Raw genomic sequence first — 16632 nt, forward strand, 5'->3', positions numbered from 1 at the left:
GATAAACAAAAGGTCAAATGTGTTTAAAGCACAGATAAGCGGCGCTCTATCATCAAATGATAACCATTTATCGTGCATTTGCATCCAATCTGAGGCGACGCGCCATCTGTGCCCGTGGCACTGGTTTGCATTTGGAAGGAGATAGACAAAGTAAACTTTCAGCCTGTCCTCAGCGACGCCTTTCTACGCTGATGATGAAATGGTGACGTGCTGCTTCTGTTTATACACTGATGGGAGCAGCTGCCGTGCAAGTTGCTGCTTCTTTTTTTGCTAAATGTGAGGGGAAAAGCATTTATTTTTCATGTCTTTTCTAACCCTGGAAGGTCAGCACGTTAGCAAAGTACAGGGGGCGACAGCTCCAGTCCCGCTTTTCGTTACATCTTACCTGGATACAACAGATCCATTTTTCTAATTGGCTATTCGTGTAGCCCTTTTTTCTTTCTATTGGCTGATGAGTGGCACCTCGCGGCAGAACTCCAGGGGATTCTGGGAAGACGTGCTTGATTCCGCCGTCATGTTAGCGCTCTGCGGCACATTAAATAGCCTAGAGTTTTTTTGTGGCGGGAGGGCGGGAATTAAGACCGAAATGAGTGACAGGCACGCTCAATGCGTGACACTTGAGAGCCCTGCAAACCCTGGAAGGTCGGCATGTTAGCGAAGTACAGCTAGCTCTCAACTGAAGAGCTTACGGCGAGAACGGCTGGAAAGACTCGGCTCATGAGCTGAAGAAATACTTTTATAATGTATCTTCTACTCCTTGTTTGCTAGATTGTGGGGAAGTAATTATTTTGCTAATGCAAGCTGTTCACCATCATTTCACGATTATGCTATTCATAACCCTGGAAGGTCAGCGTGTTAGCTAAGTATGGCTAGCTGACGGCGAGATTGGCGGGAAATACTCAGCTCACGAGCTGAAGAAATACTTTTATAATATATCTTCTGCTACTTGTTCGCTAGATGGTGGGGAAGTAATTATTTTCTGAATGCAAGCTGTTCGCCGTCATTTCACAATCATGCCAAACCCTAGAAGGTCAGCATGTTAGCTAAGTACGGCTAGCTGCTGGCGAGATTGGCGGGAAATACTCAGCTCACGAGCTGAAGAAATACTTTTATAATATATCTTCTGCTCCTTGTTCGCTAGATGGTGGGGAAGTAATTATTTTCCTAATGAAAGCTGTTCACCGTCATTTCACGATCATGCCATTCATAACCCTGGAAGGTTAGCGTGTTAGCTAAGTACGGCTAGCTGCCGGCGAGATTGGCGGGAAAGACTCAGCTCACAATCTGAAGAAATCCTCTTCTAGTAAATCTTCGTTTCATTCACCGCGCTGTATCCGGGGGAGTATTTCCTTTTGACGCGAGGCTCCTTTTGTAACCAAAGAAAATAAAAGTGATAACTGCGGCTCTTGGTGAACTCAACCGTGTGCATGAGGGTTTGCCTCTGACGTCCAGGGGTTAAAGGTCATCCTACTTACGCGAGAGACACGTTTTAATCACTGTGCATCATCTGCGGCGCACCTGCGAGCGTTCTTGGAGAACGCGACCCCCAACCGCTGACCTTCGTCTTCGCATCAACAATCATTTACATTTCCAGGACGCCGCGCCGCTTTGCGCGGAAGAGGTTATCTGCATTTCCGAGACGCGCGGGTCAAAAAGCAGCTGACACCAACATCTCATTTATATTTTTCACCTTTTCTCCGTGCGATCCATAGCAATAATGGAATTATTGAGAAAACGTAACGAGCCCAATGGGAGATCCAGAAGCTCGGTGCGTGCTCGCCGTTCCTCAACGACCTTGTGTTTCGGGTGCTAAGTAGCATCCTATTCAGTAAAATGGCATATTTTATTTAATGCAGAAAGTCCTTTTGTTTTGTCTTCAAAGACAAGGTGGTGGGGATATTTCTTTTTTTTTTTTTAAGATGTCTTGTCCTTGACCGAAAGTTTAATGAGGATTCCTGCTGTGAAGCTTTTCTGAGTCACCGCTTGTGGCTTTTAATACGATGTATTCAAAAAGCAGCACTCTGTGTTTTCAGTATGTGAGAATGATCCAAAGGAGGAGGGAGGCCGTGAAGGAGAGAGACGGTGAAGGAGAGAGGCGGTGAAGGAGAGAAGTGGTGAAGGAGAGAGGCCGTGAAGGACAGAGACGGTGAAGGACAGAGACGGTGAAGGAGAGAGACGGTGAAGGAGAGAGGTGGTGAAGGAGAGAGGTGGTGGAGGAGAGAGGTAGTGGAGGAGAGAGGAGGCGAAGGAGAGCGGTAGTGAAGAAGAGGTAATGAAGAAGAGAGGTAGTGAAGGAGAGCGGTAGTGAAGGAGAGAGGTGGTGAAGGAGAGAGGCGGTGAAGGAGAGAGGCGGTAAAGGGGAGAGGCGGTGAAGGAGAGAGGCGGTAAAGGGGAGAGGCGGTGAAGGAGAGAGATGGTGAAAGAGAGAGACGGTGAAGGGGAGAGATGGTGAAGGAAAGAGGAAGTGAAGGAGAGAGGTAGTAAAGGAGAGGTAATGAAGAAGAAAGGCGGTGAAGAAGAGAGGTAGTGAAGGCGAGAGGTAGTAAAGGAGAGAGGTGGTGAAGGAGAGAGGTGGTGAAGGAGAGAGATGGTGAAGGAGAGAGGTAGTGAAGGAGAGTAGTAGTGAAGGAGAGAGGTAGTGCAGGGGAGAGGTGGTGAAGGAGAGAGGCGGTGAAGGAGAGAGAAAGTGAAGAAGAGAGGTAGTGAAGGAGAGTAGTAGTGAAGAAGAGAGGTAGTGAAGGAGAGTAGTAGTGAAGGAGAGAGGTGGTGAAGGAGAGAGGCGTGAAGGAGAGAGGCGGTGAAGGAGAGAGGTGGTGAAGGAGAGAGACGGTAAAGGAGAGAGGAAGTGAAGAAGAGAGGTAGTGAAGGAGAGTAGTAGTGAAGGAGAGAGGTAGTGAACTAGAGAAGTAGTGAAGGAGAGGGCAGGAGATGAGCAAGAGTTTATCAAGGTTTCATCATTTCATACCTGGAGGTCAGCACCAAGACGGAAAGTCTTATCACGCTTTCTACCTTGGACGATGGCGGTGCCGACCAGATCCACTCCTTCTGTTTTCCCCTTTCACAATAAAAGCTTTAGACATATCACATGCAACAAAAAAACGATTATCACACATGTTTGTGTGGTGTACTTGTCGCCTCCCCCACTGTGTAAATAAGTAGATTTGCTTTCCTCTCTCTCTCTCTTTCCACATATCTCTCCACCACTCTAACTCTTTCCACCTTGCATCCACACATCCCAAATCTTCTCAGCTAGATTATCCCTATCGCAGTGAATGTCACTGAGTAGTAATGGATAGTTTTCATGGGGCTCTCTCTCTCTCTCCTTTCCTCCCTCCCTCCCCTAATCTCCTCCATGTACATGACACTAATGCAGAGACCGATATAAGCTCCCCTGCCTCTCTCTTTGACATTTATCACCGTGCTTCTTAATGCAGGCAGCCTGCTGCTGTTGATGGGAACTAAGGATGACAAGCGTGGCCTATTTTCTTGCTAACGATAGCCCCCCCCCCCCCCTCTCCTACACACACACACACACCAAAAACCCAAATGTGTTCACAGAGCAGTGTTTACCAAAGCGCTTCCTTCATTGGGGCGGCTGGTGCGGATGCGACACCGGCGTTGATCACGCTCCCGGCACATTTTTGTCAGCGCTAATCCGGCGTCCATTACTGTTTTAGATTGTAATAAGTGATGTCAGGAAACGCCTGCACACAGCTTCAATCTGATAAGATGTTCGGTGCTGTTTACAGATGTATTTTTAGCCCTTTTCTAAACTCATTAAATGTCACATGGGTTCATGGTGAACTCGCTCCCACTGAACACCTAGTAACAATAAGTTCTTGTAAAAGTCACACCTGATGGTATATTAAAAGATACTTGGCGTGCCGTTGAAGAAATATTTAGACATTCTGGAAAATAACCTCGCCTGGAGTACGAGTAAGAGATTCATATCAGTCTCATGCCTTAACATTAAGTATGGAACTGGAGCCGAGAGGCTTAGCTTACTTTTGCAAAGAGAAAAGAACAAGGAGACGAGCCAGACAGCGTGGATCTGTCCAGAGTTCAACACCACGACTCCCAGCTCACCGACTGGCACGTTAATACCTGCTTGTTTAAACAATACATGGTATTACAGAGAGTTATGTGATGGTTCAGAGAGTCATGTGCTGGTTCTTATTTCCTATCTTCTAATCTGTAAGAAAGCAAACGAGCATATTTCCCGAAAAAAATAAATAATAATGTCAAACTCGTGGCCAGTGTGCTCCATCTGAACTGCCAGCTGGACTGTTGAATAGCTTTGGAAACCCGCCGCCACACACCTTTTCAATGGGCGGCCATCTTTGGAACACAGCCACCTCACCCTGTGATTGGTTGAGTTGAGAAAGAGGTCATTGGGTTTGGCCCCAGCTGTTTGCTCGTTCCCTTTTTGACTCAACTATTTGTGTGACGACAAAACTCTTCCAGCGTAGGTCGTTGGTCCTCCAACACGGAGACTTTGTACGAATCCCTTCTTCTCTCGTCTAACTTGGTCTGTAGGGTTAAGACTGAAGGCCAAGTAAAAGCCTTCTTGCTACAGGTCCTTCAGGATTGGTCTCATTCCCATGGCGTCCAAGTCCTCAGTATCTGATTCCAACGTACGAGGCATCTTGAAGTGTCAGCATGAGACGCACCGGACAAGGTCCACTTAGGAAGGAGGTCTGGGCGGATCAAACAAACATGGCTTTCACCCAGGAGGCCGCTGTTCTTGTCCTGTGAAAAACCAAGTCAACCAAGACTTATTTTAAGTAGCGTGAGTACGTAATACAAAGTACTTGGACCACAATCTTTTATAAAATCTAACTTTGTAGTTTCAAATGCGTTCGTCCTACTTTCCCTTCAACCAATCACAACCCTTGTTGCACCAATGCTTCTTGGTTCAAGTCTGTTTTTCCTGGTTTCTGAATGTGTAGTTCAGCCCTAGTTAGCCACTAATTTGTGGTGGGGAGCAGCTAACTAGTTCCTTTACATGTGATCACTACTCTGAGAGATTTCATCCTCCAGACTTTGCACTTTGAGATTGGAGAGAAATCCATCTATCGGAGCCAACCACAGTGGACCTTTTGAAGGAGTATTGTCTTTCCAGAAGGAGAGAGGGGTTTTTTTACACTTGATTAATGGAAGAGCTTCAGCCGCTATGGACCCAACCACAAAGGGCCATTATTCAGCTGCCTCTCACACGAGCGTTTGACGAATACCCCGAATGCCTCAAATATAATCGGCGCAACCAATATAAATAAAAAATGTTGGCTGGCGCATTGTGTTTCCCTGCCAGTCTGTAAGTTTGCGGGGAGAGGAAAAACTAGGACAGAGTTGGAGTGGTCATCTTTAATGCCGTCTGCCGCTTCAATTGGATACCACCAGACGCTGTCCCCGTATTTAGACATCACTTCCTGTCCCAAGAGCCACGTCTAGTTTCCCCCACAACGCCGGCATCACCCTTTCGTCGTCATCCCCGGTTCAGGACCAGACCTGATACCCCTCCTCCAACTTCTCTTCCCTGTCTTATCTCATTTTTTCTTCAATCGTTCGCCCTCAGAATGAACAATTTGTACGAATCACAGGTTTTTTTATTACCTCCAGCCCCTCCCCTCCCACCTTCCCTTCAACTGGTTTTGCTAACATCCCTCTTACTCGCCAGCACCGTGCAGATTATTATTTGATGTCCGAGGCGAATCCCTCGGCGGCGCTGCGCCCGGGCGCGTAACCCCTCACACACACACACACACACACACACACACACACACAGTGCTCATTTTCAGCCCAGCTCAGATTGTTTGATTGGCATTCACCGCTGTGTTTGCCAGGAGCGCTGGCACAACCTCGCTGCTATTTGCATAAAACAAGAAGGGGAGTTCAAATTTCCCTGCTGCTGCCCTCGCTGCACCCCTGAAGGAAAAATCAGCATGCCATTCACACACACACACACACACACACAGAGAAAGAAAAGACACATTAGCTGGCATGCTGAAGATCCGCACTCCGGGCTCAATGCTTCTGCTTTCCGGTTTTTACACTTCTTCCTTTTTCTGGCCGCTTTCAAGCCCAGCGTGAATCCATGCGTACAAATCCAACACCATCCGAGTCCGACCTCTTTTTCTGTCTCGTAGTCCTGCGGAGAATTCTCTTTATAAATGTCCCGGCATGGGTTCACACCTCCGTGGTGTGAACCTCTTTTTATCTTTTTCTTTTTTTTTTGCTACCTCTGTGCGCCGCCGATCAGCGAGGTCTCGGAGACTCGGTCGGGCTTGGCTTGGCGGCGGGCGGGCGATCAATCAATCACTCGGCGCCGTGTTTTTTTTTTTTTTGACTTACTGAGCTATAAGAGAGGAAGCGGAGGATGAGGAGTGGGTGTAATTAGAAGTCTGGGAGGGAAACGGAGGATGAAGAGATGTCTAAACATTGTGACGGTTTCCAGGTGCGAATGTTTGTTGTTTTTCCCGCTGAACCTCTTCAACATAACCGCTCTGCCTGCCCCGTCTGTGTGTGTGTGTCTGTCTGCGTGACCTTTAACCCGACAGCCTCGTTCTCTCGCTTCAAACAAGGGTCGGGAGGCAAACTTTGGCTCACACCAACACCAAGTATAGAAACAAAAGGAGCGTTGCAGTAATGACTTTTTTGTTTCTCCCCCAGCTGGCAAAAAAAAAAAAAAAATGGTGGGGAGGCGGGCGACAAAGAGCTGAAGTGCCAGCAGCTGGACAGACGTGTGTTTTAGAGCAAAATGCAGCCGCCGGGAGAGAGTGAATGAGTCCCATTCAGCCTGATCCCAGCAATGAGCGACTGCACCCTCGCCGAGGGGATTACAACATGCCTACACACTTGTAAGAGGATTGTAACACACGTAGTGGAAGACACTGCTGGTGTCACTGTAGCACACGCACATCACCAGAAGAAAACTGTGATACCTCCGCCCAAGACTTCCTTAAAAACAGCCATCAATTCCTGCCCTTTTTTTTTTTTTCATTTCCTCCACCCATTTTTCCCCCTCCCGCCCCCCTCCTTTCCAATACCCCCCTCCCCCCCCTCCCTCCTCTGCAGAAGCCCTGGAGGATCCGTCGAGCGGCGGCGTCGTGGCGGGCGCCGTGATCGGCTCCCTCCTGGCCCTGCTGTTGGTGGCGGCGCTCGTCGCCGTCCTCCTCGGCCGGAGTCGCCGGCAGCAGAGGCGCGGCGGCTACCCCGGCGCCGGCGGGGACTCGGTGGCGGCGGGCGCCGGCGGTGGTGGTGGCAACGGCGGCGGCAATGGCGGCAGCAACGGCGGGGAATACGGCAACAAAGCCCGCCTGCTGTTCGGCGGCGGCGGCGGCAGCAAGAACGGGACGGGCGGCAACAACAACGGGCCCGTCTACACGTACCGGGAGGGCTGCGACGCCACGGGGACTCTGACGGAGAAGGCCAACGACTACCACCACCACCACCACCACAACCTCCACCACCTCCACCACCACGCCACGCTGGGAAACCCCCCCACCGCCCACGACATCCTCCTCAGCGGCGAGCTGGACGAAGCCGACAGGAGGAAGTTCGACCTGGACGACAGCATGGAGGAGGACTACGACCGGTTCGGCGGCGGCGGCGGGGGCGGAGGCGGGGACGCGCTGCCTCCCGCCTACAACGTGCACAGAGGCCACGGCGGCGAAGAGGACGCGTACCTCGACGACGACATGGAGTCCCAGAGGGACGGATCCGTCATATCCCGGACTGCCATTTACGTCTGAGGACGGGAGGGGGAGGGGAGAAAAGGGGGAGCGGCCATCTTCACCACCGGGAACGAAAGCGACGCATCGACCTCCATCAGCTAAACGCCGACCCGCTTCACCTTCAGCCCGGTCAGAGAAGACGCCGTCCTCCACCTGTACACATTCACAACCGGGGAAAAGAGAAGGAGGAAGAAGAAGAAGAAAAGGTGTGACGCCGCTGAAGGAAAATGGCCGATCATGTGACTGAATGTGTTGAGTCGTGGCGGGAGATTTTCATTCCAGGAAGAAGAAAAAAGAAGCTTCAAAAAAAACAAAAAAAACACAGCAACTCTCGCCGGCGTCCGCTTATCGCTCTACGTTCTCGTTTCTTCAGCTTCGCCAGTGTGTGATTGTGTCGAGTGACTGTACATTTGTTTGTGTTTTTATACCGTTTACCAGAGGACGCGATCGGCAAACACCCACCGATCCAAACCGACACTGTTTCAAAAATAACTCGACATAAAGTGGCTGGTGTGGATGTTGCTGCCGCGCTGCAGACTCTTCTGATGGGACATTGTTTGAGCGGACAGGTGTGCGTTGGTGACAGTGACTCGGGCCACGCCCCGTGACGACACCTGGCCGCCGGAAACCGAGTGACACAACAGACCGAACGGTGTGTGTGCTGCCGCGTTAACGATGTGCATCGTCTGTGTATCGGGCGCCGTCTCGCTGTGGCGCCGTTGTTGTTCTTGTTGTAGATGTTGTCGTTGTTGTTGCTGTTGTTGTGTAATGGTGTTGATCTCGCAAAAAGGAAAAAGACGCACCGGGAGCCTTGGGGGCGGGAGGGGGGGGGTTCGGGGTTCACACAATACCACATCGGGTCGGTTACGACTCATTTAATGGATGAAAACTAGCAACTATTCCCCTCTTTTGAATCTCTTCCTGTGTTTCCTCTTCTTTTTCTCCTCCTTTGCTTCCTCTCGGTTCCATTTGTGTGTTTTGCTGACGCGTCACATCTCCCTCGCTCCCGTCCCGCTCGTGCTTTCTTTACATAATGGGCGGCTTAGATGAGCGCCGCGGCGGCTGTGTGCAGGGAGAAGGGGATAACTCGCATTCATGTTCCTATCTGGGTCGACGAGGCGAGAAGAGACGCTCACCGGCTTTGTCGGAGGCGCCCGTGTTTCATGTGTTCGTTTCCCAACGTCCTGCAGAATGTTCCTGAACTACAAACGGGATTATTTCCTATGTCCGGCGCTCCGATTGGACGGAAAGACGCCGTCTGAGACACATTTCCAGAGGGGGGGAGGAAGCGAAATGGGCTGAATTAAATCTCAAGCTCCGCCTTTTTTTGTTTCTCTCACTCCGCTCAGCGAACATGACACAAAGGACCATTTAAAATGTATTTATTGTAAAAGTTTCTCTTGGTTTCAGGAGACTGAATGATCTGTAAGCAACAGAACTTCTTGGAGTGGATATTTTTTGTGCCACGCATTTGCTTAATAACGCATACATAGTGTCTTGAACACATTTCCTTAATGACTCATTGGCAGTTTCCCAATTAACTTAATTTAATTACTGTAAAACTTCAATTTAAAGCACGGATTAAAACCCAGAGAGCCTTCTGCTCCACGTTTTAACAAATAATCGCAGGTCTCAGTTGGACTTCCGCCTCAGCGTCCCAATAACTGTTGAACCGGTTAACTTTTCGGGCGAGAGGACGAGTCGCTGCTGCTTGTTTTGGTAAAATAAGACGTCGAGCGTCCCGACGGGGGGAAACATCACCTGAGTGAAGTTTATCAGGGTGAAAACATCCTTCCATCGCGTCCCCGTGGTCCTGGCGGTGAGCTTTTTTTAAAGCTGTGTGTTTAATCGACCGCAGCAGAACCGGCTTTTGGTTGTCGAGCTCGCAGCGTAACTAAAAAGGGGGCGGGACTTAAAATATGTCAATCAAGACGTTGGGTCTGGTTTCCATTTGGCGCTACGAGGCCGTTGTTCATCGGATTCATGAAACCTCTTGACAAGATCAGAATGGGTGCAATCTGAACTTCTACATGTTCTTTAAGTCTTTAAGGATCCAGCAAACTTTTTAAAGTTTTTAATACTTCATCTGCTCGCCGCAGTCGGCCTCGTTAACCGCCGTAAACCATCTGCTTTCTCCTCCCTGCGCCGTGTCGTTGGGCGCGCTTGTTTTCCGTTATCTCGCCGGCTGACGATATAAAAGCGTCTCCACCTCTCCGTGATTAGTCTTCACCTCTTTTTATCCGGGTGGTGAATCCTCCGCCGCTGTAAAAACGAGCCCTTGTTAACCGGCTCGCCGCTAAATCAAACGTGTAACTTTTAAGTTAAGATGTTATTTGATAGCCTCGTTTTTCCAGAAGTGCTATTCAGACAAGTTTAAGTAAACACTTTGATAGTTTTTACGGAGCAGAAAGTTTTGTGCGAAAGGAACTACAGCTCCTGTGCCCGTGTAGAAGTTCAGTGATCAGGCAAATTGACGCCCGGGCTATTAATTGCAGTTTTTAACGGTTTATTCTTTGTCTTTCTTTTTTTTTGTTACGTCGAGATAGTTGTGAGGTGACAGAGGGAGGAAGAGGAGGAGGAGGAGGCTCTGGGGAAATCTCCGCAACCCTCCTCGGAGATATGGTATCGCCTTTTAAAAGCAAGAAGAAGAAAAAAAATCCGAGATGTGAGCGAGGCCACGCTTAAAGAGAAATGAAAGAGGAGCAAACTCCACTGTTGCTGCACGCTTCAGCTGAGCCGAGCGCCCCCCCGCCGCTTCTCAAAGCACGCCGTGTCACATCACAAGCACCGAGCGCTCGAGTCGCGGCGATTGATCGACCACCTGCGCTGGCTGCAGTCACTTCAGCGAGTCGAGGGGCGGACGGAGGGGGGAGGGGCCGTGAGCAGAAATCAATATTTATGATCTGAAAAAGAGGAACCTTTAAGGAAAGCCGGCCCCATTACGAGCGAGTGAACATGATCTCGTACTCGTCCCATTACGTTCTCTCATGCCTCATGACGTATATATTGTCACACAAATTCGGGGGTAACTGAAAAGCTCAAAAACTTCAGCTCAATGTTTTTATTTTTCGGGGGGTTTCAGCTCTTCTTCCCTCCGAAACCCCGAGCAGGTCCCTCGTTGTTGGTTGTTGTTGAACATTAATCGCCGTGCAATCTGTTATTCTGTAAATGAGGTCGTGCTTTCTGCTGCGTGCGATTGCGTTCCTCGAGTGTGCTTTTGGAAAGGTCGGCACATTTCATCTCACAGTCGCCGAGCAGCAGCCATACTGTAACTACTCTCTGTTGTCACATGTGGTAGGACTTGTGTGTTGTGTCACTGCAGTACAGTTTGGATTAAAGTATTCAAGTGTGTTTTCCACGCTGCGGGGGTGCATGCACGCTCCACGAGCCGCAGTCGAGATAAAACAATCTGAGGACCCTTCTTTACTTTTGTTTGATTCACTTTCCTGAATTTTTCAACATGCAAAAAAAGAGAAAATCTTCTCTAATTGGAGTTGAATATATTAATGATTTTTCCCCCAGACTGTCTCCAGCATCTTCACCCTCTGCGTGGCCGCTGTGTGTCGCGGCACATCTTCCTCCAGGGGGGGTTTGCAGCGGCATCATGCTAAACAGCCGACTGTGATCACAACTTTGGCGCCTAATTAGTCCCAGAATCTCGTAGCGTGCATGCACCCTCAGCGAGGAAACTCATCATCAGTCATGATTTTTTTTTTTTTTGCACAACCCATTTTCAATAAGAAATAAATAAAATAAAAAAACTCTGAAACAATTCTCTGTGGAAGAAACTGGTAATTAATTAAGCCGAGCCGTGTTGACGGTCTATAAATACAGAGACTTCTTTCCTCAGCACATTTCACAGCACGGCACACCTGCTCGCCGCCTCCTGAACATCTAGAAGCCCCGCCCCTTTGTCACGGCGGCCTGAAACACGCCGACATGACGACCCGTTCACACCTGCTGTGCGGTTCGTGGGATCTGGATCTTCATCTTGATGATTTACTTCTGTGTGAAGGTGGATTTGTGTCTTTGTTACGCGAGCAAATTTTTTGTTTGTAATGATCTATCTGACTGTAAATCCCAAATCTTTGCTGTCAAAAAAAAGAAAACGCTCTAAAAAAAAAACGCGCAAAAAAGAAATGTATGCTCTCAATACAAAAAACTCAAAAACAAAAAAAAAAAAAAAAAAACGCTAAAAAAAAATTGTGGTCTCAAAATAAAACCTCAAAAAAATAAGGCAAAAAAAAAAAAGCCAAAAAAAATTAGCTGTCTCAAAATAAAAATGCGAAAAAAAAATTACGCTCTAAAAAAAAAAAACGCTCAAAAAAAAAACCCTGAAAAAAAATTGTGTTCTCAAAATAAAAAATAATAATAAAAAAACTCGATTTTTTTTTTTTTAAACGCTAAAAAAAAAACGCTGAAAAAATAAATAAATTGTGGTCTCAAAATAAAACCTCAAAAAAATGCGGAGAAAAAATTACGCTCTAAAAAAAAAAAACGCTCAAAAAAAAAAACCTGAGAAAATTGTGGTCTCAAAATAAAACCTCCAAAAAAAAAAACACAATTTTAAAAAAAATAATTTTTAAACGCCAAAAAAAAAGCTAAAAAAAAAAACGCTCTCAATAAAACCTCAAGATGGCGGTGACCAAAAAGCCGACCTCGGCTCAGCTTCAACGCGGCAGTCCACACACCAACGGGTGACGTCACAAGCATTGTCTACACTGTTGAAGACTAAATGTCTTTGTGATTATTATTCATAGTTTAGGGAATAAGATAACTGGACTACCGCTCTCCTTCCGTATTGCTCTTTCACAATAAAAGCCTGAGACACGTTCACTGCAATCGAGAGGAAACTCGTTGGCCTCAGCTTTAGTTCGTGCTCCACAGATTGCACTTTCGCGTTCACCACCTTTCCATTAACACGCGTTTCTCTCACGCAGCTGAGATATTGTGAAACATGTCTCATTTGTGTGCCCGATAGACGCTTACGCGGCCTTAAATAGTTTTGCACTTTTAATCCCTCGACATCCACTAATAAAACATAAGCAAACACACTTTTCTCAAGATGTGTGAAGACTTGATATCAGCAGGAAAGATGAAGGTTCTTCGGTCTTTTTATTCACAAAATGTGGGAGTTTAATTGACTGGTAGGAACTTCAACATGAAACCCTTAAAAAGAAAGCTCATGGGGCTCGACCAGAATATTCATCTTCGGTGGGAATGAATTAGATCTAGTCGTCCTTGAATAAGACTTTCTGGGTTTCTCCTGTGTTGTAGAGCAGCTCGTCACAAGCATCCCTCTCTGGTCTTTTAGCTCGCCGCATCACTCGGCGTGTGCTCTGGGAGGTTGCATGACCCCTGTGAGAGTCTTGTCCTTGCCGCTGTGAGCGTGGCGCTCATGCTAAGCACAGAGCCGGTGCTAACCGGTCACTTGGCTATGTCGGAGGGGAGGCAGAGAGAGTGGGAGGGAATTGAGCTCGAGGTACTTTATCTGGGAAATACCAAATAGGCCGGCAGAGAAGCGGCAGACTTTTTCTTCTCAGATCAGAGAAATGTTGAGTTACAGAAGCAGAACACAAACTGAAACTTCAGCCCATGCCGAGAGTATGAAAAGACCTTTTTTTTTTTCCTTTCTTTTCTTTGTAAGCCACCTGAGACCGAGAGCGTTTGAAACCCTTTCAATTATTCACCATCCAGCCCGGAGTTAGAGATGGACAGATTTGTCACTTGTGGTGCCCAATTGGTTGGCCGCGGCGTAAAGATGACAGAGAGTGTGTGAAAGGGGAAGAAAAAAAAGGGGGATGAGGGAGGATTTACCGCTCTGACAATAAAAAAGCTGGAGGTGTGGACGGCAGCCTCAGAGGAGTACCTTCTGAGCGCCGTGTCACAACTCCGCTTGCCGATTGGCTGCTTCCGCCCGACGACAGCTGGCAGCGCTCTTCAAACGCCGGCCAATTAGCGAAGAAATGGCCGCCCTGTTTAACTTTCCTCGGCGCGGTCCATCCGAGAACAGATCTTTTTAATTGTAAAGACGTGTTCGGCAGCACTCCGGAGACCCCTGTGCAGGGGGTGGCATTGTATATACATATCTTCTTTTTTTAATATTCTCTCTCTCTCTCTCTCTCTCTCTCTATCTGCTCCAGCTTTAGCACCTGGCGCAAGCTGTTCTCTCCATGTTTAATTCAGCAGAAGGCATGAAAGTGTTCCGCATTATCTCTCCGCTTCCCTCTGAAGGAGGACGACGGCAACGTAGAGAAGAGAGGGAAGAGGGAAGGAACAGAGAGGAGGAAGGAGAGACCCTATTAGTTATTGAGCTCTGCTTTTGTCCTTAATCCAGTTAAAGCCGAGGCTCTGCCAGGCCAGCTGAGACTCCAGCAGTGGTGGGTGAAGTTTTTCTTCCTCCCAACGCCGGTTGGAAAAGGTCTGATTGTGCTCTGTAACCATTTGACTACAGGCAGCGCTGTCCTGCTTTCCTGCTTTCCTGCCTCCGAGGATACCTCCTCCTTCCTCCCCCCTTGCTGCTCTTGCAGTGTTCTGTTCCTGCTATACTTAGGGATGTAATTCATCTTGGATTTCTTTTTGGTCTCTGTCCAGGTTATTTCAGGTTTTGCGTGTTCATTTTGAACGGCCATTCCTTTCAATGCCTGCTTTTGTTTCCTTCCTCTCCTCTGGTTTCCAGCAGCCTCATCTGGATCCCCGCGTAGCGGCGGCTCTCAGCCTTTTAATGGATTAAAACAGGATGTTTTCAATCACGTGAAAGAAGATGTTGTTATCTCGGAGTCGTTGACGTTGAGGCTTCTTTTCTTTCTCTCTTTGTTGTTGGTTTTGGTTTGGTTGCAGCAAAGTGCTCAGGTGCACATGAGATGCAATACCCACATGAGGACAGTAGGGGCAGCGTAGGCGCAACATGGTGACGAGACAGGGTCAAGGGTCAATGAGACACCTCAGCAGTGACGACAATGGCAGCGGTTTGCAGACGGGAGAGTAGCCCGTCAGTGACTGAATGTCAGGAGTCTGATCACATTGAGATTTATAGGTTTATTGTCTGTGCCTTCATCTCAGATGTGCCTTCATCTCAGATGACTTTACAAAAGATGTGTGCTTTGAAAGAATCAAAAGTCTGTCCTTTCTTGGTGGAGGACTCCGGTCTCGTTCTTTTTCAAGAACGTCATCTGAGTGTGTGTTTATATTATGATCTTCTCCTCTAACTCTCTCCATGCAAACTTGTATAACTTTTAACTCCGGTCACTCCGAGGAAAATTTCAGCTGTGTGTGTGTGTGTGTGTCTATACTTGTACTTGCAACATCGTGAGGACTGTAATAAAGTCTTTAACCACATAGTGAGGACATGTTTGCAAAGTGAGGACATTTTGTCCAGCCCAGACTTCAAACTTGGTTTTAAGGTTCAGGTAAGAGTTGGGGGCATGTAATGGTTATGGTTAGGGGGGAACAGTAAGTTTCACAGCTTCACAGTTAGTTTTTTTTATATTTTCGGGTTGTCCATCCGTCCCTACAAACATCACATTCTCATGAATACCTCAGAAATTAATGGAATTTCCATTTCATTACATTACATTTCAGTTAGCTGATGCTTTTATCCAAAGCGACTTACAAAAAGTGCATTCGACCGTGAGGACAAACTCAGAACAACCGGAATCAGGAAAGTACAATTTCTTCTATAAAGTCAAACTACAAAGTGCTGTCAGTAAGAGACATTTAAGTGCTACTAAAGTGCTGCTACTGCACTGCCTTCCCTCTTCAAGATGTATGCCAATGCATTTGAAGAAGGCGAGCTACCCAACTAACTCTGGAGAGTGCTAACTCGTCAGCCATTTTGTCCAGAGCTCCAGTCTGGGTCTATAACATCCGAATATACTCACAACATAAAGAAGTAGCATTTTATTACGTAACCTGCTTGGCCGTTTGGTTCTTTGTCGACGTACCAGAACATCACGTTGAGGCCAGCTGGTTACAAATGCATTCGAGAAAAAGGAAATCAAAGGAAATGCACTTTTAACGACCTCGGAGACAAACTTTCTAGTGGAAAATTAAATTGACCGGCCTTTGTCCTTGTTTCAGACCATCTTAAAAAGGGTCTGAAACATATCCAACAATGGTTTTTTATGTTCATTTGGCTTTTTAAATGGCCTTGACAGTACTAAACCCAATCCATAAAGGTGCCTCGGCTCTGTGGATCAACATCCAAACCAGGGAAACCGGGTGCTATTGATTTGTTCTTCATACAGCAGAAGTTTTAAAAAGGATTTCACCAGTGTTTGTTTACACTGCAGCTTTCATGATGTCTGGAGAGAAGCATATCATGTTTTTGAATACAGCACAGCTTGTGTAGTCTTTCGAAGTCCAGTAGTTTAAAAGAACGGTACCTTCATTTTCTTTTTTGACTCCATATCGTCATCACATGATCTTCTCCCTATGAGATTCGTCGGCCATGATGTCTTGTTTTTTGATTCTTCTTGCTTTTCAATTCTGATAACAAGTAGAACTATTTTTCTAAGCAAAACTTCCAACACTTTTCTCATCAATCAAAATTGTGGAGAAAAACAAGATGGATGATTTGCTCATATTGAACTGCCTGTGACTCATTTTATTATTTATAAACCAAGTGAAGCTGCATGGGGAGAAAAAAAAAGTCAGGTTATCTTCCTCCAAGGCCAGAGTTACTTTTATCTCTTCTTCCAATCTAAATCAGTGTTCATGACTGAATACAAGATTAAAACTTGTACTTATAAAGACAGATGTTGTTTGTAGTGCAAACGCCCTGCTGTGTTGGACAGCAGCCCAGCATCCATCTCCCACTGCTTCTTTTTTGAGAGAGAAATCCACACGAAAAGAAACGGCTCTAATATCAAGTCTGTCACACACACAAAAATCATTCTAC

The 16632-nt window shown here is 47.2% G+C and overlaps 1 protein-coding gene across 3 annotated transcripts in view; it reads left to right on the forward strand.

The window, feature by feature from the left end:
• Window positions 1-16632, forward strand: part of pvrl2l (PVR cell adhesion molecule related 2 like) — a 255795-nt gene that overhangs the window by 144402 nt on the left and 94761 nt on the right. Inside the window, exon 7 of one of the 3 annotated variants that reach the window (XM_068575309.1) lies at window positions 7075-11843. The exons of the other annotated variants lie outside the window; for them this stretch is intronic. Within the exon in view, the coding sequence (XP_068431410.1) occupies window positions 7075-7751 (677 nt within the window). The 3' untranslated portion in view covers window positions 7752-11843. Of the gene's footprint in view, window positions 1-7074; window positions 11844-16632 lie in introns of those variants that run through there. 3 annotated transcript variants of the gene reach the window in all.

The sequence above is a fragment of the Clinocottus analis genome, unplaced genomic scaffold (genome assembly GCF_023055335.1).
Source record: "Clinocottus analis isolate CAN_PGR_092001 unplaced genomic scaffold, fCliAna1.0.p SCAF_14, whole genome shotgun sequence".
NCBI lineage: Eukaryota > Metazoa > Chordata > Actinopteri > Perciformes > Cottidae > Clinocottus > Clinocottus analis.